Raw genomic sequence first — 22135 nt, 5'->3', positions numbered from 1 at the left:
CGCTCCCTGGCCCCTTCCCGGGGCTGGCTCGGCCCCTGCAGGCGCTAAGGGCAGCAGAGCCCGGCTGTGTCCGGGGGGCAGCAGCTCCGGGACCCGCAGAGCCCCGGGAGCAGAGCTGGGGCGAGGAGGGGCCGTGGGGGCAGAGTCACTTTCCTGCCCGGCCCCGGCCCGTTCCCCGGGGCTCCCCTCACCTGCAGCCTCCGGCTCGGGAGCTGGGGTCGGGGCTGCCCCAGGGGCCGGTTCCAGCACAGGGGGTTCAATGCAGGGTCTCTCCCACTAGGGGAGCAGCCGCCGCTCAGCCCGGGCTCCCATTGCTCCGGCGGCGCCGTGACCCGGCAGGAGGAGGAGGAAGTTATACCCTGATATCCTGAGCACGGCGCGCTGCCGATTCGCAGCCTCCCCTCCCTTAGCGATGAGCAGAGCCGCCTGGCGGCGGTCGCTACGGCCGCACAAAGCCGGTGTGACACCGGTCCCGCGTGGGAACCGCAGCAGCGCTGCAGCCGGGAGAAGGAGCCTCCGCAGAGCGGGGGCTGAGATTTGCTGCTGCTGCCTCTGTGCGAGCCGAGACTGAGTCGGAGGCTCCAGGTAATTGGGAGAGAAGAACTGGTGGGAAAGTGCGGGCTGGCTCTGCCCCCAGCCCCGCCTGGATCTGCCCCAGCAGGGGTTGGGGGTCGGTCGTGGTTAAAGGGGAGAAAGGGCTTCTAGGGAACCAGGATCAGGCCCCAGCGAGGTTTCCCCTGATCCCCTCTGGGCAGGGCCCAAGCATAATTTTTTCGGGCCCAGTACGAACTTGTAACACGGGCCCCCTCCCACACACATACTCATGGGGATTGCAACCTGGGCCGGGCCCCCCAGGGCCTCCGGTCCCCGGTAAAGTGTACCCTTCCCCCCGCCTCTGGGTCTGGGCAGAGGAGTTGAGGGGAAGGGAAGGGGTAAAAAATAAGGAGATGGAGGGGGAAGGGTGGGGCATAGATCCTGCACAAGGTGGTATTGCCGAGAGGAGAAAAGCCGGTGGCTCAGGGGAGAGGGAGTTTATTCTTCACTTACAAATCTCCCCCCATTACCCACATATCTTGAGACAAGCCATGGGCTCTGCTTGAACTCCTCAGTGATGGGTAAATCTCCCCAGCCTCACAGCCCTGACAGCGATGTGTTTGCTCCATCACACACACATCTGGTCTGAAAGGACTAAGGCCCGGTCAATGCTACAGACCTATGTCGGCATAACCTCATTGATGTGAAAAACCCATACCCCTGAGCGATACATAGACCTCAGCGCTGGTGTGGACAGCTCTCCCACTGACATAGGGACCCCCTCTTGCAGAGGTGGTTTTATTATGCCAAGGGGTGAACTCTCTCCTGTCAGCATAGAGTGTCTAGATGCAAAGTTCCAGAGAGGTAGCCGTGTTAATCTGTATACAGCAAAAACAACGAGAGTCCGGTAGCACCTTAAAGACTGACAAATTTCTGCAGGCATAAGCTTTCGTGGGCTGCAACCCCCTTCATCAGATGCAGCATATCAAGTGTAGAGCTGCCCTAAGACCTTGTCCACACCGGCTCTTATGCCAGCAAAACTTTTGTCGCTCAGGGGTGTGAAAAAACACCCCTATGAGTGACGTAAGTTTTGCCAGCTAAGCGCTTGTGTGGACAGCGCTCTCCCGCTGACATAGCTACCGCCTCTCATTTAGGTGGTTTTACTGTCACTCTTTCCCGTCGACATAAGGTAGCCGTAAGTTTTAAGTGTAGACTAGCCCTGAGTAAGGCAGGGTCCTGTGTTAGACTTTGTCTGCACTGGAAAGTTTTGTCGACTCAAGTTACAGCAATGATCAAAAAGCGCTGTAATTACAACCCTTGTGCCTGTCCACACAGCATTCATTGTGTTGCCGAAGCATGTCCACACTTGGTGCTCTAGCAGCGACGGTGAAAGCAGTGGGCAGCTATCCCACTGGGCAGCTCGCCACCTTGTGCCGCTAGGGGTTGTGGGAAGGCGGAAGGGATCGCAGTGCATCATGGGTGTGGGCTCAACATCCTATGATGCAGTGATTTCTGTCCCATCATTCCATGAGTTTCGACTGCGTTTTGCAGCATTTTTCAATGGCCACAGTTTCCTGTGCGCCTGCCATCTCTATCTGAAAGGATGTACCCTGCACTGCCCTCCGCTGTTGTTGTCAGTGTTCTGAACACATCGTGGCCGGTCGCGCAGTATATCATGAGCTCCCAGTCAGAACTGGAATCTGAGGCGCCTGACTACTGCGTGCCATGCAAACAAACAATGCTGGATTACTGTTTGCATTCGCGGAGCATCTGCACATGGTGCACCGCTGCTTTTGGATGCATGAAACAAGCACTGAGTGGCGAGATCGCATCGTTATGCACGTCTGGGAGGATGAGCGGTGGCTGCAGAATGCGCAAAGCCACCTTCGTGGAACTCTGTGCGGCGCTTGCCCCTGCTCTGCAGTGCAAAGATACCGGAATGAGAGCTGCGCTTTCAGTGGAGAAGCACGTGGTGATTGCCGGGTGGAAGCTGGCAATTCCAGACTATTACAGTTTGGAGTCGGGAAGTCCACCATTGGAGCTGTGTTATCGCAAGTGTGCAGGGCCATTAATCGCATCCTGCTACGAAGGACTGCGAGTCTTGGAAATGTGTGTGAAATAGTGGATGGCTTCGCAGCGATGGAATTCCCCAAGTGTGGTGGGGCAATAGATGGCACACATATCCCAATTTTGGCTCTGGACCATCACAAGAGTACATCAATAGAAAGGGTACTTTGCTATGGCACTGCAGGTGCTTGTGGATCGCCGTGGGGTTTCACTGACATCAACGCGGGCCGGTCAGGGAAGATGCATGACGCACGCATCTTCGGGAACACTGGCCTCTACCGAAAGCTGCAAGTAGAGACTTTCCTTGCAGACCAAAAGATTCCCATGGGGGATATTGAAATGCCCATAGTGATCCTGGAAGATCCATCCAATCCCTTACTGCCATGGCTCATGAAGCCTTATCCTGACAACCTGGATAGCAGCAAGGAGCATTTCAATAACAGGTTGAGCAGGTGCCGAATGACCGTTGAATGTGCATTTGGCAGATTAAAAGCTTGCTGGCAATGCCTTTATTGCTGTTAGACCTAAATGAGGGAAATATTCCCATGGTTATAGTTGCCTGCTGTGCGCTTCATAATATTTGCGAAGCTATGGGTGAAAAGTTTCCCTTGGGTGGAACACAGAGGTGGGTCATCTTGCAGCTGAATATGAACAACCAGATGTCAGGGCTATTAGAGGGGCACAACGGGGGGCCATTAGAATCAGGGAAGCCTTGAGGAACTATTTTGCCAATGATCCCCCGTGTTTTGTAAACAGCACTGTGCCATGCCGTGACTACTATCCAGCTTGCACCGTGTATCAGTGTGAGCTGCAACCACCATGTGCAAGAGACAAATAAAGATTGCTTCTCCTTCACAGAGTATGTCTTTATTAAATAACAATTATTCACAACACACAGGAAAAGCTGAGCTGGAGGGGAGAAAGCAGTGAAGGGCAGTATGAACTATGGCAGCTGGGTGTAAGTCCAGCTATTGTTCTGGAAGCTGTCTGAAGGGTGCAGTGAATGGGGTACCAAGACAGGCTAGGAGTTTGGTGGGAATGTGTGCGTGGAGTTTGGGGAGGGCATGGAAAGCTGTTCTGTATTGGCTGCAAGGGGGGGGGGGGGTGCGAGCATGTATGAATTCAGTCTGCAGCTTTATGAGTGATTTTAACAGCTCCGTTTGCTTCTCCATGGCTTTTTATCATGCGCTCATGACCTGCTATCATTTGCTCCTGGTTTTCCTTCCTTTTCTGCCTATCAGTTTTCTGATTTTCGGACACACTGTGTCTCCATGCCCTTTTTTCTTTCTTTCTTCTTTTTTTTTCCGCCTCAGAGGATCGAAAGTTTCTCTCTCTCCCCAACAGAAATTGGTCCAGTAAAAGATACTACTTCACTCACCCTGTCTATCTTGAAAAAGGTTGGTTTGACTTCAGGACTTCTGAAGGTAATGCGAGATGGCAGCCAAGGGAAAAAGAGTGAGTTCTGTGTCAGGAATTGTGAGATACTGGGAAACATCTAAAAATCCAGATGAAATATCAGGAGATTCATGCATTCACTGGAGTTGGCAGCTCTGGCCATCAAGTTTTCACCTCACAACCAGTATGTTTTAAAGAGTCTGGAAATTTCCCACCACCCTAGGAAAGTTCCTTGTGGGGAGGGGGATTTTCCGGCCCTCTCCCAGAATGAGCTGGTGGGTGGGGCAGCAGGTACTGAATGAAGATCTCTTGCTATTTCAGGGGCCAGTGACCTTCAAGAAGGAGGCTCATCATGCAAGAGAGTTATGAAAACGTGACCTTGCTGGGTAAGGATTCCTGTCCCCTTAGAAATTAGAAGCTTGTGGCAGGGGGGAGGGCCGGGTGTTTTGGTGCCTGGGTTAGCTTTTGCTCAAAGTTCTTCCTTCCTCCCTTATATTTCAGGAGATCAGCTCCATAATCCCCAGAACCCATATGACCACTTGGCATCCCCTTCCAAGGGAGAGGAGATTCAAAGACATAGTGGAGATGCTAGTCCATCCTCAGAACTTTCAAGGGGGAGGATGAGTTGTATATTCCGCCCTGTGTTATTAAACAGGGACGCACAGTGACACACAAAGAAATGACATGTGTCCCTCCCTTCCCAGGACTCAGGCCATGCCTGGATAGGGCTTTGGTCTCAGCAATGTTGGAAATGGGGAAGAGGTTGCCCAACTCCTGTGTCAGAGTCACAAAACCCCCATTGTATGGAGTTCCCTGAACCTCATCCACTATAAACATCTGACCTCCTCAAAGGATCTCCAAGAAAACTTTCCAGTCCATTTGGTTTATAGAAAGGCACCACCCGACACATCTGGAAACAGCTGTGCCTGAGAATAACTGTAAAACCCTAGTCTCAGCTATTTTCTTTCCCCTGAACTGGGTTTCCAGTTCCCACGGCCAACATGATTTCCTGGCTGGAAAGAGGGGAAAAGCCAGGGGTCCTCGGTCACCAGGGCTCCATGGAGAGAGAGATCCTAAGAGGTGCCAGCACAGGTGAGGAATTGTTTGAACAGATGCAGAAATCATTCAGCCTTGACATAAACATCTGGGATTCTCACAAAAGTCTCATAAGCTCCCCCAGTTCTGCCTCATCTCACCCTGGTCACAATTATGCCCACAAGGTGTCATGTCCTCCCGGCAGATGTTAGTTATGGCTTTCCACCTGCCCTGACTGACACCTGGCAGGGTCTCTCTGAAGGACCAGATGGTCCTCGCCTCTCTCTCTCTTTGGGGGAAGAGTCCTTCAGGGTCCACTCCTGATTTTGTGGTTCTCCAGAAGTTATTTGGGTTTGTTTTCCCCATTCTCATTCCCTTTCTCAGGTTCCTTTTCTCCCCACCACAGGGAATGACTCATGTCTAGGTTCTCTCCCTATCTCCTCAGGTGATGGGAAGGTGAGCGAGAACCAGGAGAATCCTCAGCAGAAACATCTTGAGCAAGTGGAACTGCACAGGAGATTATTGTTTGGAAGACCTGAAGAAGATGTTTTCCAAAGTGCTGAGCCAGGAGAATCCTGTGAAACTCAATGCAGGCCAGAGAGGCAGCTGGAAAACCCCCCAGGGGACAGACAGGGAATATCTACTCACCACAGGGGATGTTTGGAGGACCTTAATGAGACCACAATGCAGCCAAGAATCAGCACTAAAGAGAAACGGTATGAATGTGCTGAGTGCGGGAAAAGCTTCAATCAGAGATCAAACCTGATGGTACATCAGAGAGTCCACACAGGAGAGAGACCTTATAGCTGCTCCAACTGCAGGAAAAGCTTCAAGCAAAGTTCAGACCTTCTTAGGCATCAAAGAATTCACACAGGAGAGAGACCCTACCGATGTCCCATTTGTGGGAAAAGCTTCAATCAGAGCTCAGAACTGATTAAACATCAAAGAATCCACACGGGAGAGAAACCCTATAACTGCCTTGAGTGTGGAAAGAACTTCAATCAGAGCTCAGAACTTATTAAACATAAGAGAATTCACACAGGAGAGAGACCCTATAGATGCCTGGACTGTGGCGAAACCTTTAGTCAGAGCTCACACCTTATTGTGCATCAGAGGATCCATACAGGAGAGAGACCTTATAAGTGTCCCAAGTGTGGAGAAAGTTTCAGTGTGAGATCAGCCCTTATTACACATCAAAGGATCCATACAGGAGAGAAACCCTATAAATGCCTCACCTGTGAAGAAAGATTCCGTCAGGTCTCAGGCCTTATTACACATCAGAGAGTCCACACTGGAGAGAGACCCTATAAATGTCTTGAGTGTGGGAAAAGCTTCACTCAGAGCTCATCCCTAATTAGACATCAGAGAACCCACTCAGGAGAGACACCCTACAAATGCTCTGAATGTGGGAAAAGCTTCAAGGCAAAGGTCTCTCTAATGTCCCACCAGAAACTGCACACAGGATAAATGGTGTTGGATGCTCTCCCTGCAGGGCAATGGGTCTGTGCCCTCCTGAAACAAAGTGTAAATATGCTTCATTTGAGGATGATCTGGGTAGGGGCAGCAGGCTGGTGGATGGTTTGGGTTTGTATGGGGGGTGGTTAGTGGGGCCCAGAGGAGGCAGAAATGCTGGGTACAGAGACAATGGGTCATTTCAGGGTTTGGGGGGATCAGGAAATGGGATTAGTGCAGAGACATTTCTGTGGGTTCAGCCCACACTTTCCAGTGTAGAGAAGAAGTAAAAATGCCCCAATTGCAGTTTGCCTCTGCAGCTCCTAAGACCCCTGAGGGCAGGGGCAAGAGGGATGTCCTTTGGGGAGCAGGGAAGGCCCCTGTGGGGCTGGAGTTATAAGGTAGTAAGAGCTGCTGATCTGACGTGACCGGAAGGAAGCAATTACTGAAATGTAGTAAATAAATAAATACATACATTCTGCACCATTCTAAGAAGATTGTTTTGTTTAAAAACAAATGGAGGTAGAAAAGTCATAAAGCCACTCATCTAGCACACATTTCCTGGCTCTGTAACAGGCTAGCTAATTGACTTTGATCAGGTCACAATCAGTGTGTGTCACCCACAGTATCCCTATATATGACCAACCTACTTTTTTTTTTATGTTTACAGCACAGGAAATTTGCGAATGGAGAACCTTTTAAGACGCTGAGTGAATCCCATAATCATGTCTGGCTGGGGGAGAGGGATCTAGTGGTTAGAGCAGGGGGGCTGGGAGTCAGGACTCCTGGTTTCTATCCCCAGCTCTGGGAGGGAAGTGGTTCTACTGGTTAGAGCAGAGTTGGCTGAGTGTCAGGACTCTTGGGTTCTGTTCCCAGTTCATGATGGGACTGGATCAAGACTGTTCATGTTTTAAGTACGCTCGGGGCTCTGTAACCTGCCCAGTCAAACCCCAGCAGCTGTGTGTATCCTGTCTCCCCTTCCTTGTGTGCCCCCGGTACCTCTGCCCCTCCCCCATAGTTAGAAAAGATCTCAGCTGGAAAGAGAGCATCTCTAGGATGAAAATTCTTTAATCCACGTGGGGTTCAGCAAACAGCTTTGGATGGTTGGTCAGGTCATCGGCCTGGACCTTGTTAATGAACTAATCAGCAGTGATGGGGGGGATCATGACCGCAGAGGTGGGTGGGGGATGGATGGATGGATGGCAGCACTCTAGGGTGCAGGGGACAATGTGCTGAGAGTCATGGTGTGAGAAAGGGTTTGACCCCTCATGGGGCTGGAGCCCAGGAGTGGAAGCACTGGGGCGTAGGAGAGCCTGGCTCAGTGGGTGTGATGAGGGGCCCTCTGGTGGCTGCCCCACAGAAAGAAGAGAGATGATATTACTTCCTTCCCCCAAGGCTGATCTCCTTTGCTGACAGAAACAGGTGGTTTGGGAGCTGAGGGGGTAGGGGGTTCTCCCAATTTACCTAGCATTGATGTTTCCAGGACATGGATTTAGGGGGCTGAGAATAGACAAACAAGGGGGGTGGTGCTGTCATCCTCTCTTCTGCTGCGAGATGGTTCCTTCACTGGGACAGTGAGATTTTCCCCCACGTGGGACTTTATTAGTTCTGGTCTCCATTCGCCCCCTGGGTCTGTTGGCCTGCACAACACAAAGCAAGCTTGTTAATAGCAGCAAAGGGCTGTGGATACAAACCAGGCAGGGCCTGGATCTGCAGGGTACATAGATGGGGGAGAAAAGGCCAAGTGGTGCAGAATGATGGGGTGGATGACTGGATAGGGAATGTTCTCCTCTCAGAGGCAGTGCTGAAGGCACTGCTGTCAGGTGGTACTAAGGGGTGCGGGGCATGAAAACAGCCAGGATGAGCAAAGATCTTCTGTCACTTTCTCATTACTCAGGGCACATCACAGCTGTAGTGATTCCATTATAGCTGGTCAGAAAAATAGGATTTTTCCCCCATTGAGGGGAAAACAAACACACACAAAGACTTTCAAAATTTTAACATTTCCATGGGGATTTGCTAAATGAAACAAAATGAAAACTTTCAATCAGTGTAATTTTGAAAAAATGTTTTAAAACTAACCACATTTTCGTTTAGACTTCAATACTATTGTGATTCTGTATTTTAAAAATAATACTTCTGAAGGGCAGTTAAAATAGAAAAATGAAAAGGAATACCTCCTGTCCCGCCACCAAACACAAACACTGCCAAAACATTTCCACTAGGAAAGAAGGCGGGATGGTAAAAATGGGAGCAAACGTAAAATTTCAAAAAGGAAGTTTTTTCCCCAAAAAAGGTTTGGTTTAAAAAATTCAAGATTTTTTTCTCCTAGAAAAACTACATTTAGAACAATCGTGGGAAATTAAAAACTTAAAGAATTCGCCAAAAAAGTTGATTCTTTTTCCTGACGTTTTGTTGGACCAGCTGTAGATTACATTCTGCCTTCCCTGTAAGCTCCTCCTCCTTGCCCATCCATGTGTTTCCTGCTGAATATGAGATTTGCCATCACCTCTTATCCTGAACAGCTGGACACTCTTGCTGTGTGGCTGGTAAAAAGCTGCCATACACTCCTGCTCCTCCTCCAAGAAGTGGCTACCGCCTACATTTCATTCTCCTGCAACTCTTCCTTGTCCTTGTGGCCTGCCCTTCCTATCCCTTCTTGCCCTCAGAGCTCTTCACCATGCAGCTCAGGGTTCCTTCTCCCCTGGTGGACTGAGTGAAGTTGACGTGTTTGCCCCTCCCAGCACCATCGCTTACCCTTGGGTCCTGAGATCCTCGTGAGACTTTCCCAGAAGCTGCAGTGCTGGGTGGGCAATGGCCCTTTGACCCGAGACTCATCCCTGCCAATGTGAAAGAACTTCTGCTCCATGGTGTTGTAGAGGGGCCACTGCTCCTTGCTCCTGTCTGTCCCCATGGGGTTCCTAGGGCAAGAATTCAACAAGTGCCAGCAAAGTCAGGAGAGAGGATGGGGAAGGAAACGTACCTTAGCTGCTAGGGACACAGGGACTCGGGGTAATTTATCCTCATACATTGAAGGCAGCAGAGTCTCTCTCTCTCTCTCTGTTTCTCTCTCTCTCTCTCTCACACACACACACACACACACACACACACACACACACACACAGTGTTGTTGTTATGTTGAAGAGTGCCAGTGGCTATCAGTTAGTATGTCTCTGATCTATGGGCAATCACAGACCTCAGTGAAGTTGCTGTGTATGCTAACCACTTTTCATTAAAGTTGAATGAGGGAGCAATTAAATGTCCTTTTGTTTAGAGATAGCTGAAACAATAGAAGCTACCACCCAAGGCATTGGACCACAAGTGAAGACTTGAATCAGGAACTCACTCTGGAAGAATAAGAGGTATTGCCTTAGGACTGATTGCAAACTCAGGGGATGAGGTATTAATTAGCAGATCTGGGTATGTCTGGATGTGTTGGAAGCCAACAGGACCAAAAAGCCAGAGAAGCAGCTGGTAGCATGACCCTGTGAGGTAGCAGAGACAGACTTCTTGAAGCACAGAACTGACTGGAGATACACGCTTGGATATTGTAAGCAAGGAAGCTCTCTGCTATTTGTTCCTGCTATGTGCAGGCACCAGGATTTTACATACATGCTTTGTAAATCAGCAGGACTGCACCAAAGAAACACCCAACTCATATAATCAATTTTCCCTCCTACCATAAACAACTCAGCAAGGCCCAAATTTTGGCTAGCATCTTGGGCCAAGGACAACCTTATTTTTTAAAGTTCCTCATGGTCAAGCACAGGGAGGCGCCAAGGAGCAAAATGTTGTCTTTTCAAAATGGCTGCCCTTTCCCATTCTCGATGGGGCTGAAGTGACAAGATTCCCCTTAGTCAAATGGCCCCCATTTTTCCATTGGACTTGGTGGGGTTGAAACCACCTGATGCCCTCAGTTAAGATGGACACTGTCCCCCATTTATCTCTGTGGGACTCAAAATCTCAGGATGCCCTCAGTTATGAAGGCCGCCTCTTGCCTTCATAACAGTGCAATGAGAGTGCCCCTAATAAAGATGGCCACTGGTTCCCATAGTTTCTAATGGGATGGAAGCCAGGTTGCCCTTTAGGAGGATGACTGTGTTGTCAGAGAGCAGGGAGGGACAGCGAGGGGAACAGATGAATATGGGGAGAGGAAAAAGAGACAGGCAAATATGGGAGGGCAAATGGGGGGCAGGTGACTATGAAGAGGGGTACGGGAGAATGCCATAGTGTCCCTTACCCAGTCCTGGCAAACTCGGCCCAATACCGCATCACCTTACGGCTCAGCGCTGCCTCAGCCTCCGTGTATGTGTGGTTGGCTCCCCCTTCGGCTGCCAGGGTCCCAAAGAGATAGAGCACCTCGGTGGTGTGCACCGACCCCATCCAGTCGGGCCAGAGGGAGCCAGAGGAGCGGTGTGCGAAGAGGTAGACATACATGGGGCTCCTGGCCTGCGCTGACTTCCTGGCCAGCTCAGTCATGGGACACAGGAAGAGATAGTCGCTGGCAGCTTGGTTCATGGCCCAGCGGTATCGCGCCGGGCCGCGCCCCTGCCCCTCCCGGCTGTACCTCAGAGCTGCAGCCTGGATGGAGAGCTTTGGCAATCCTGGCACCATGAACGTTATCCCCTCCAGCAGCTCCTCCCAGCCGATCAGGCTGTCGTTACCCAGGCTGAATCCAGGCGCGCCAAACATCAGGAACATAGAGCCTTCGTTGGCGGTGATGCCAGTCAGGGTGGGTTTGGTCTGGAGGTGCCCGGCCTCTAGGAGCCGCGGTGGAATGTTGGGGAGGAAATCCCCATCCACCGTGGGCAAGAAGGGGAAATCGACCAGCGCCTTGTTCCTGGTGATGGCGAAATCATGTCGGACAAACTCCTTGGAATCTTTCCTCTTCAGACAGTCCACCACGGCGCTGTCGCTGCCCTTGGCACAGCCCATCAGTCGGCCCAAGGCCCGGGCTCTCTCTCTGGCTTCCTTTGGGCTCAGCCATGCCCAGGGGGCGTTGGCGACCCCACTCTGCAGCGCAGCGCGGGCGAAGAGGCGCCGGCTCCCCGGCGAGAGGAGGTGGAAGGTAACCGAGGCGCCCCCAGCGCTCTGGCCGAATAATGTGATCCGTGCTGGGTCCCCACCGAAAGCAGCTGCGTTCTTCTTCAGCCAGCCCAGTGCCAGGCGCTGGTCCCACAGGCCGGCATTTCCCGGGGCGGCCGGCGGCAGCGAGAGGAAGCCCAGCGCCCCCAGCCGGTAGTTCATGGAGGCCACGATGACGTTCTCGGTGGCAGTTAAGAAGCGCCCGTCGTAGATGTCGAGGGAGGCTGTGCCGAGGAAGAATCCCCCGCCATGGATCCACACAAGGACGGGGACTGGAGTGCGGGGCTGAGGCTGGGGCACCCAGACATTGAGGAAGAGGCAGTCCTCTGAGAGGGGTGTGGCAGGCTGCCACATGGCACTACCCGGGTACCCAGAAAACACCTGCTGGGGGCAGGAGTTGCCGTAGCTGGTGGCCTCCCGGATGCGCCTCCAAGGCTTGTGGGGAACAGGCTTCTTGAAGCGCAAGGACCGCACGGGGGGCTTGGCGTAGGGAATGCCCAGGAAGGCCGTCACTGTGCTGGAGCCGGCCAGGAGGTACTTGCCCCGGAGCGGGCCACTGCTGGTGTGCACCACGGGGCCATCATTGGAGGCCGAGCCAGGGCCGAGCAGGGAGAGGGGCAGTAGACAGAGGAATGCAGGGAGGTGTCCCAGCATGGTGGCAGCTGGAAGGGAAACAACCCACAGGGCATTATTTGTTGGGCCAGTACCACGATGGGGATATAAAGCGATGTGGGGTCAGGATAACATGGGAGGGACACGCTGCCACATTGCTTGCCAAGATCATCTGGGTGTATCTCATTTAATCATGCCTCGAGCACGAGTGCCCCTCCGCTTCTCCGGTTGTCTGCCTGTGGCACATAATAGTCTAGTCTCCTGTGACTCTGGTCTTGTTTGGGTTGTTGGGTTTGGTGCAAGGGGGCAGGTGGCCCTTGATATACAGGAGGTCAGACAGGGTGATCTAGTGGCCTTAAACTCTAGGAGCTCTATGACATTGAAAATGGCACCAGAGAGGCTGGATGCAGGAAACCCAGCCCGGATCATAGAATCATGGAATATTAGGGTTGGAAGGGACCTCAGGAGATCATCTAGTCCAACCCCCTGCTCAAAACAGGACTAACCTCAGCTAAATCATCCCAGCCAGGGCTTTGTCAAGCTGGGCCTTAAATACCTTTAAGGATGAAGATTCCATCACCTCCCTAGGTAACCCATTTCAGGACTTCACTGCCCTCCTAGTGAAAAACTTTTTCCTAATATCCAACCTAGACCTCCCCCACTGCAACTTGAGACCATTGCTCCTAGTTCTGCCATCGACTACTATTGAGAACAACCTAGCTTCATCCTCCCTGGAACCCCCCTTCAGGTAGTTAAAGGCTGCCATCAAATCCCCCCTCACTCTTCTCTTCTGCAGACTAACCAAGCCCAGTTCCCTCAGCCTCTCTTCGTAAGTTTGTTGATCAATTTGTTCTCTACTGCAATACGCTTGCTGACTTCCTGCCAGGGGGCACTAGTCGTGGTGGTGGGCTGGGTCTGTGCTAGACACTGGGAACAGGCACATGCGGGGAATAGCCCAGGCACAGGACCCTCACCCGGAGACTGGAAGAGGGGATGGAGCTGTTCACACTTCGCAGAGCTGTTATCTTAGGCTCTTGCACTGTCAGGCAGTGTTCTCATTCAGCGAAGACCACCATTGCGATTGCCTCTCTGAGCCTCCCATGGTGCAGATTTGGGGTGGGGACTTTGGATCTCCGTTCTCCACCCCTTCCTGCCTCCAGCTGGAACAGACATTCCTCATCACCCCACGGCCCGGGGACAGGAGGGGGTTATATAGGTCACATTTAGCTAACATGAATTCGCGAGAAACAACCAACGCACGACCGCTTTGCCAACCACAGACAAACCAACAAGGACTTGCCAGATGTCCCATCCATTCCTTCTTGTCTTAGGGATTCCCAGGCCAATGCCTTCACTTTAGCCCAAACAGATGTACAGAGGGCAGAAATGGTGCCTGGCTCTGAGTGCAGATGGGGGTGTCTGGCAGGCACTAACAGTATGCAAGGGGGTATCCAACAGGGGCGAAGCATTTTTATATTCCTCCACCTCCCTGGCATACCTAGTGAAGTGTCAGCTTGCGGGGGTGACTCCCACAGCTCTAACAGTGGCCCTGCAGCTCTACGGGCTGGGTTTGTGTTTTTTAAACTCTCATGCACACTAAGATTTTAGAGCCAAGAGGGGACACTGTCTTCGCCTACTCCTGGCACAGAGCTGGGAAATAAAAGGGGGATCCCTGCTCCCTTTCCCCACAGCCCTGGCTCTTCTCTGATGCTAGGATGAGCTCTGGCCACTCATTACAACTAATCCCTGGATCAACAGAGCTCCACCTAGTCCAGTGAGCGTGTTGGAAGAGGAATAATGATCTAGCATTGTGCTGGACGCAGCACGGCACAGAAACAGGCAGATTTGGTTAGGGATGGGTCGGGTTGGTTTGATCCCAACACCTATTACGAGATCCAGGGAGCCACATTGTGTGAACAGGGGTAAGAAAGCAGATCGTTTGGCTCCTTTCCAATGAACAGCGTTGCGGCAAAATATTGGATGCTTGGCTCTGTTGCAGTGAGGGTGGCCAGACAGCAAGTGTGAAAAATCGGGGTGGGGGTCAGGGGTAATAGGCTCAAATAGGCCCAAATATCAGGACTGTCCCTATAAAATTGGGACATCTGGTCATCCTAGCTGCAGTACGGAGCTGGGTTCTCTTCCCAGCTCTCCTTGATATGAATTTGCAGAGCTTGCGAGATAGCCCCTTCCCGTCCTCCTCTTCCCCCTTCTACTCTGCACAAACTTGACTGGCTGGGGTGTGTGTGTGTGCAGGGCAAACACTAAATTTAGCTGCCGGCTAAAGGGCGGGGAGTGTTATAGAAACACAGCCTGGCTGGTGCTGAGACCACGGAACCAGCACACCGTTGTGAGCTCACCACCCACGCCTGTGCCAGCCAGACCACGGTGCAAGGACGGGTCGGACTGACCCAAGGGGAGGAGGAGGGGATCGTACTGGCACGAGGGCGGAGAGTCTGTGTGTGTCTAGCCAATGTGGGTGGGAGAGAAGAGCCGGTTGGCTGCATGCTATGCCAGGGGCAAGAGAATCTGTGTAACCCCTGCAAGACAGCCTGCCCGGAGTCCGCTCCTGGCTTAGGGAACAGCGTCGTGCTGTTGTTAAGTGTGCGGCTTGTTCCAGGGGATAACCCTGAGGCAGGGTTGGTGTTTGCAGAGGTTCCTGGATAGGGGCTGGGACTCCTCTCCCAACCCTGGGAATCCCCCCACCTGCCCCCAACAGATGTTACAGCCAACATAACTGGAAAAAAAGATGGACAAACATGTTCACACCCCTACTGTGGCAGAGGTGGAGGCATTGGTTAACAAAGGTTGTGAAGTTCAGAGAAATATTAAAAGCGTTCAGTAGAACTAGGATTAAAGTTCCTTGATTGATAGCACCTTTCTTCTTGGGCAGGGCAGCGTGTGGGGGAACCTGTCTCTCTCAAACCATTTTGAGGGCAGCCATAGCTGTGGCAGTCCCAGAGCACCCTCTCACCTGTGGACGAACACTTTTCACAAAGCGATATGACCTAGCGGTGCTCATCCTCAAAGCAAAGCTGGGCAACACTTTCAAAAGAGGAGCCTGGGAGCTTAAATTCATAACTTGGCTAGATACTAAAGGTCCTGGACTGAGCGGACACCCTGGATTGATGGCTTATGTACAGGTAATTTATTACAACAATCTGTATTGCTGTGGGATTTTAAAAGCTGCTTGGCCCCACCCCAGAAGTGGCTGCATTTCAGTGCTGGATTAAAAAAGGATCAGGGATGGTTAAGGGGGCTCCTGCCTATAGGGGCCTCTTCTCTGTGAGATGCACCAGGACTTCTAACATAGCACCACCGAGACAGACCCGCCGAGTGTCACGCATACCATTGGTCTGTCCCATACGGTGGGTAAAAATGTCACACTTTGTTTGAGCGACAAGGTGGGTGAGGTAATATCTCTTATTGGACCAACTTCTGGTGGGGAGAGACGAGCTTCCCAGCCCCACAGAAGAGCCCAGCATGGTTACAAAATTTGTATCTGCATCCGATCTGTGAGCCGCAAAAATGATCTGCTGCTATAAAGCAGGTATCTGCAAATTTGCTGGGCTTTAGATAGAAAATTTGTATCCGCATCCAAGCCGCAAAAATGGTCCATGGATATCTGCATCCGCAGATGTGGATAACTGTGGTTATAAAGCCGACATCCATGGATTTGCAGGGCTCTACTGCATAGAGTGCTTCTCCTGGCCTGGGAAAGGTACTCCCATGTCATGGCTAAATGCAAGGGGGAACAAATTGTTTAGCCCAAGTAGTTAGCACATATTGTAAGGGACCATTCAAGGTAGAGTGGTCCATTAACATCTCTGCAGTCATTGGACAAAAAACGGGGGGGAAGGGGTCCTGAACATCCAGCCCCTCTTCTTTAACCACTCCACCACACTGCCTCCCCAGTCCCACCTCGAGCCAGGGCAGGGAGAGAAACCATGTGGCCTGACTCCCAGCCCAGGCATCCTTACTCCTGTGACTTGAATCCTCACTTTGGGTGGAGAGGGAGGGTGTTTTTGTGCTGAGAATACAGGTAAAGGGACTGGACTCCTGGATTCTATCACAGCTTGGGGAAGGGGTGTCTAGTCTAGTCTAGCAGGTAAGAGCAGGGGGACTCTGAGTCAGGACTCCTGGGTTCTATTCCTGGCTCTGGGAGGGGAGGGGGGTCTAGGGGATTGGAGGAGGCTGGGAGCCAGGATTCCTAGGTTATATCCCCAGCTCTTGGGTGGGAGTGGGGTAAAGTGGGGGGCTGGGAGTTAGACTCTATTCTATTCCCAGCCCTTAAAGCATCCTGAAAGGTTAAATCTGTGTAAGGGGGGGTGTGTTGCTTTGGAAGGGGAAAAGATTGCAGTTTCCAGTCCTTCTGAGATGAAGTTAAACCATCTGGACCCAGGGTGCCTGTTTAAGAGCTGGTGGAAACAAAAGACTTACCTGGAGCTCCCCAGTTGCAAGTTGGGCGGCTCTTGCTGTATTTCACAGCTCAACCTGAAGGTGAATGGGAGGCATCAGGAATCTTCTGACACTGGAATAACAGCCAGGAAGTAGTCAGGGATTATTATTTATCCTGAGAGCAACAACCCCACTGGGCTCGGCCTCCACACGGGAGAGGATAAGGTCCAGCCAGCAGGCGATCCAGAGCAGGGGTTGGTGACTGGGAAAATAGAGATAAACAACCGGTGGTTTGCAGAAAGAGAAGATCTGTGACAACTGGTGGGCAAGTAGCTCTGAGGTGGGGTATGGCAGCTGGTTAACAAACAGCCACGCTACTCAGGGATCTTTGATCCAGCACTGAAATGCAGCCACTTCTGGGGTGGGGCCATCATCTTTTAAAATCCCACAGCAATACAGATGTTGCTAGCAGAGGGCTCTGTTCTGTGTAATAAGGGAGAAGGCTCTTCTCTCAGCTCAGCAGCTGAGCTTCCTGGGTCAGATAAGTAGCTGTTGCTTGCTCAATGGTGAGGGTACAAGGGGATCCTCTAAACAGGAAATCTGGGCAGACAGCTCATGGCTAGCATTTTAAATTGTTGTCCACACATTAGCTGTATCTTGTGGGTAGGTTTTTTCCCCTTTTGCATCAAGCCTTCGTCTGGAATACAAGCTTAGACCTACTTGGCAAAACCCTCTATTGCTTGTGCTGATAGCTAAATGAACTGCTGCCATGCCAGACTGCTAGAGTCCATGTGGAAACTGTTTGATATATTGATTAGATTCAGCTAATAATTAATGGTTGGTTCAAGTTATGCATTATTCTTTTATTAACAGGACTTCTTTATTATTCTATTATTATTATTTCCTTTTCAATTTAGCTTTATGTCATTCACCTAATAAATTACATAAAGTTGAAAAACTGTATTGACAAACATATTTCTCCAATGATCTGAAGTACTCAAAGGACGGGGGTAGTTCTGTCCCACCTAGAGGTGGTCCATTACATTCTAGTCTATAGTTCTCAGAAGGGAAATACCTCTGTGGGAAACAGAGCAGCTGGGAGATTCTCACAAACCTTCTGGGTCTGCTTTAATCCAGGACTGATTTAAATGGGTCCAGCTCGGTGTATATCTGTCTCTATTTTCCAGGGAATCAGTGGCTTTATTCCCAGGTGGACTGATTTAAATACAAGTAATTTAAATCACTGCTTTTCAGTCATAATTTAAATCAGCAAGTAGGAAACCATGATTTTACTAATCAGTTTTAACTTTTTAGTTGTTTTCCTAAAGAGGTAGATTCTCATTGGTTGGTAGTCATTAAAACCTGTTGATATGTAATTAAATGTAGGCTTTACATTAAATGTGGTACTTGTTTTTGCTAACTGGTAGATTACACTATATCTATACGTATTTATTTGAGCAATTATATAGTTTACATACATTTAGATTCTTATTTTTTGTTAGAAAATGAGGAATGAAGCATTTCTTATTTACTAACTGATTAATATTTTACTTGTGATTTGTGTCATGCTGTATTTGGCTGGAAATCAGGATTCATTTAAAACTGTGCAAAAACTGCACTTTTAAAATTAGTTAAATAAAACTACCGTACATGTGCTGGGTACATAAAGGAAACAAAAGGTAATCAAAACTGTTCTTGCATTTAAAACTAACTGACTTATTAAACAAAGGAAGTGTGATGTGACCTATAGGGAGTGAACTGAACTGATTGTTTCTGGTCACTATGTCCTTCAAGATTTCAGAACTAGTAGCTCTTCCCGTCACCCCTTGTTTGTATTCATATATAGGAAGAGAGGACAAAATGTTTTCTTGCTTTTTCAACTCCCAATCATTCTCTTAACATTGAATCAACTAATTATTGAACTGAACTAACTGAATACATTGAAAGGGGAAAATAGCCTCTTATTTGTATTGAATGTAAAAGATTTAATGGAATATGGTAAATTTAGGCCTTAATGTAGGTTGTGATAATTTCACATTTAATTTTAAATGGGTTTATTTTTTGTAAATAATGTATTAACGTAAATAAAAAGCCAATTTAAATACTATCTGTTTTTAAAGAACCTTGGTATTTATCCACCCTGCTTTATCCACTGACTTAAGACAGGGTCTGTTGCCAGTTTCAGGGGACCATCATTCAGGATGCCTACATTTTTGAGTGCCCAACGGGTCACATCTTGCTCCTCCTTTCCAGAACTGCAGCTCCCAGTGGTTTCCTTTGGAGCCACAGTTGAGCAGCACCTCTGAATATCACTACACAAACAAAAACTTTATTCAGTGACGTTTGGCATCAGGATGCACCCCACACAACGAAACCTTAAAAGCATGGAAATGAGAAGGGAAAAGTCTCCTTTGTGTCTTGCTGCCTTCATGTCAAGTACAGTGTGGGGGTGATGTAATCTGACGTGCTGTAGGGCCTTTGCTTCCATCTCCAACAGATGTGGGAAAGCAACACACCTCCCAGCTTCCTCCACTCCACACTCAAGCACAAACCTAATGGTGACCTGGTATTTTCTAGAAGCAACAGTTCTGCACGTCTGACTCTCCCCCAGCCTGTGTATTTTGGGAACTTAATCTGCTTGAACAGGGCTGGCATTTTTGTATCAGAGCGTGAGTTGGATGATTGTTTTTCAGTTTCTTGGGAAAGGAAAGTTCTCAATTTGTAAGAACCTCTGGGACTAGAACCTGCTACTCTGGAGTACCCATGCTGCTGCATTGCCAGTGAGAGCCCAGGCTAGACATTTGCTGGGCACCCCATGCAGCTAGCACTGCAGGCTAGCCCACTGCTAGGTCCTGCTTTATATAGTGGCATAGGCCAGTCTGAGCAATGGGGCAGATATTACCTGCTTGCTTCTACTCTGGACCTTGCCTTACTATGAACCTTGTCCTGCAGCTCCTGACCCCGATTTGTCCCCAACGTCACTACTTGCCTCCTGGATGTAACCTGGTGCCTGCCCCTGCATGCCTGATATTCTGACTCCGACTCCACCCCATATCTCCTGACCGCACTTTGGTAACTGACCAGTGCATGTCAGCCTCCCATGGAGCGGCTCTGCCAAGGGGGCAGTTATCCCTGTCATCTCCCCTCCTAGTCTCTAAATAATCAACATCCCAAGCTCCTTCTCCAATGGTTTGTGACCATTAGTAGCAATCCAACTTCCAAATATTCCACTCAGCCTCCCAACCCCAGCCCCCACCATCCCACCTCACAGATCCCCAATCTCCCATTGCTCCAGGCAACCACAGGTCCCACAGTCCCTAGATTATGTGTAGATTTCACAGCGCCGCCAAAGCAAAACCCGTGGTGAGCATCTGTTATGTGTGGCTTCTGCGACGGGTAAAAAGCCGTAAGATTTGCTGGAAGCTTTTCCAGCAGCCAGGGCAGGGATGAAGTCTGTGCCTGGCCCGCTGTGGGTGCTCTGATGTATGATGATTAGCAAATTAGACTAGGAGCTTTTCCCACACTCTCTCCATTTAAAGGGGTGCACATCTGTGGGGATTCTCTGGTGTCTAAGAGGTTTATACACTCACGTTTATCCTTGTGATTTTTTTTAAACTGATCTTTTATTAGAAAACAGAAAAATCATCTTTAAAAATGAAGCATTAAAATCATATGTGTGGCTTTTCTGTAAGGGGGAAATGAAGGTTTAATTCTCTCTCCATTCACAGACTGATGTCCCGTGGGGCTATTATAGCTGGGATCAGTTGTGCATTACTATGAGAGGTCGTGGGACTTAATGGCTTACTGGACCGTTGGTTCTATTCCTGGCTCTCCACTGGCCTGCTGGGGAACCTTGGGCAGGTCACTTTCATGCTGTACCTCAGTTTTCCCCATCTGTATAATGGGAATAATGGACCCAACCCCTCTTCGTCAAGCATTCCCAGATCACTGAACGAAATTCACTAGGGCTTGTTATGGATGGAGCGATAATGACACTGTAGTTAAGACTCATTTTAATAGGAGTTTTAATCCATTATTGTCAAAAAATATTGGTAAAAGAGGTGCCAAAAAACTCCCCCAAAACTGGGCTCTTACACACAGACTAGGAAGATGTGAAAATGACCATGTCTGAAAAAACTGTTGAATGAAGTGTGTCCGTTTTCCTGGGCTCCCTTTTCACAAAAAGTAGTACAAGTGAAGGGGGAGAGTTAGGTGTTCAGCAAAGCAGCCAGCCCCAGGGACAGAGCGGTTCACAGGGTTTCATAAAGTTCGACTAGGTCAACTTAACCCGCATTCAGCGTCGCTCTTTGCAAAGGAAACGACACACAGCCGCCATGTCCAGCAAAACCTCTCAGCCCAAACTCCTGGGTGAGTTCACAATCCTCTTTTGTCTTAGGCCTGCTCTTCACTTAAAAATTAGATCGACCTCTCTATGCCACCCAGGGCTGTGAAAAATTTTGGACCCTGACAACCTTAGCTAGGATGACCTAACTCCCGGTATAGATGTGCAAGGTTGGTAAAATTCTTCTTCCATTGATGTAGCTGCTGCTGTGCAGAGAGGTGGATTAGCCACAGGATCTAACAGTCCCTTCTTGTCTTAAAACCTATGAAAACATAATTAAAAAGTGCTAGTCCCTCCCGGCCCAGCCATTGACACAGGCAGCAGGTAGCCCTGGGTGATGCTACATTAATAGAGGTAAGGACGGGGGTGGAGCCAGAAAGTCCTGTGGCAGGTGGGAGGGGACAGTTGTGGCAGTGGGGCAGTTGATTGGCATCTGGTGCTTGGAGGGGCTGGTTTGGCTGGAGGTCAACAGCTGGGAGAGGGCAAACAAAGAGCTGGGCAGTTGTCATTTGGGGATATTGCTCCTCTTGCTGACATAGGGCCATTCACACCACTAATGACCCCCATAAAGTCCATCTGTCAGGCGTTTGAGGGACCCTTTGGTGAAAGTGGTGATGGGAATGTGTGGGATGAATACAGCAGGAGGATGATAAGTGATGGAAATGTTTAGACACCCCAGATACTGCCTAAGGGGATCAGGAACCTAGTCACACACACAGCAGCCTCCTGGAGGGATAACTCTCCTGTAAGGCCCCATCTGGTGCCACCACCAGTCACAGGGTCTGGTCAGCTGCCCTGATAGCAGCTGGGAGACACCATTCCCCCAGATGGGGGCAGGCTCCTGGCTTTGATGTTTATTAAATGCAGAACAACTCACTTCAATCAGCAATCATGCTGGGTTCACTAAAACTCATAGAGCAATCATTTGTTTTTTGAGAGGGCAACTTGATCATTGAAGAGCTTAATGGGATAATGACTCAGGGTAACGATTTCCCTCCACTAATTCAGCGGTGTATATCATTTAACAATGAGAGAAGAAAATTGGCCAATCTTGGGTTTTTATCCCAATATTATATTATTTTTGTATCAATAAGGAAAAAATCTCAGATTTCAAGAGCAATGTTTGATTAGAGAGAAAACTGACACAATTGATAAAGAATATTCAGTAATTAAGGGGCATAGCCCCAAAATCCAAAATGTAAAGTGACATTGATTAAT

The 22135-nt window shown here is 49.8% G+C and overlaps 1 protein-coding gene across 2 annotated transcripts; it reads right to left on the bottom strand.

The window, feature by feature from the left end:
* Positions 1-7439: 7439 nt before the first annotated feature.
* On the bottom strand, positions 7440-12230 carry LOC137142531 (cholinesterase-like). Of its 2 annotated transcripts, none has more exons than XM_067531939.1 (3): positions 10724-12230; positions 9241-9404; positions 7440-8123 (listed from the first exon to the last, which is right to left on the bottom strand). In XM_067531939.1, the coding sequence occupies exons 1-3, from the start codon at positions 12220-12222 to the stop codon at positions 8086-8088; spliced, it is 1701 nt and encodes a 566-aa protein (XP_067388040.1). In that variant the 5' UTR covers positions 12223-12230; the 3' UTR covers positions 7440-8085. The 2 variants fall into 2 exon arrangements, with proteins under 2 accessions (XP_067388040.1, XP_067388041.1); XM_067531940.1 differs by having other exon boundaries at positions 11051-12230.
* Between the last annotated feature and the right edge of the window lie 9905 nt (positions 12231-22135).

This window comes from Emydura macquarii, unplaced genomic scaffold (genome assembly GCF_026122565.2).
Source record: "Emydura macquarii macquarii isolate MOO-44397 ecotype Brisbane River unplaced genomic scaffold, CSIRO-AGI_Emac_v2 contig_3231, whole genome shotgun sequence".
NCBI classification, from domain to species: domain Eukaryota; kingdom Metazoa; phylum Chordata; order Testudines; family Chelidae; genus Emydura; species Emydura macquarii.
The sequence above is the reverse complement of the archived record's forward strand: the minus strand, read 5'-3'. Positions and strand labels throughout refer to the sequence as shown.

What these genes read in the sequence shown, in the direction of transcription:
- LOC137142531 (XM_067531939.1), bottom strand. Translation starts at nt 12,222, where the DNA reads ATGCTGGGACACCTCCCTGCATTCCTCTGTCTACTGCCCCTCTCCCTG. An exon ending in GCCGAGTTTGCCAGGACTGG is followed by an intron (nt 9,405 to 10,723) that starts GTAAGGGACACT and finishes TTCTTGCCCTAG; the next exon opens with GAACCCCATGGGGACAGACA. An exon ending in GAGGATCTCAGGACCCAAGG is followed by an intron (nt 8,124 to 9,240) that starts GTAAGCGATGGT and finishes TGTGTTGTGCAG; the next exon opens with GCCAACAGACCCAGGGGGCG.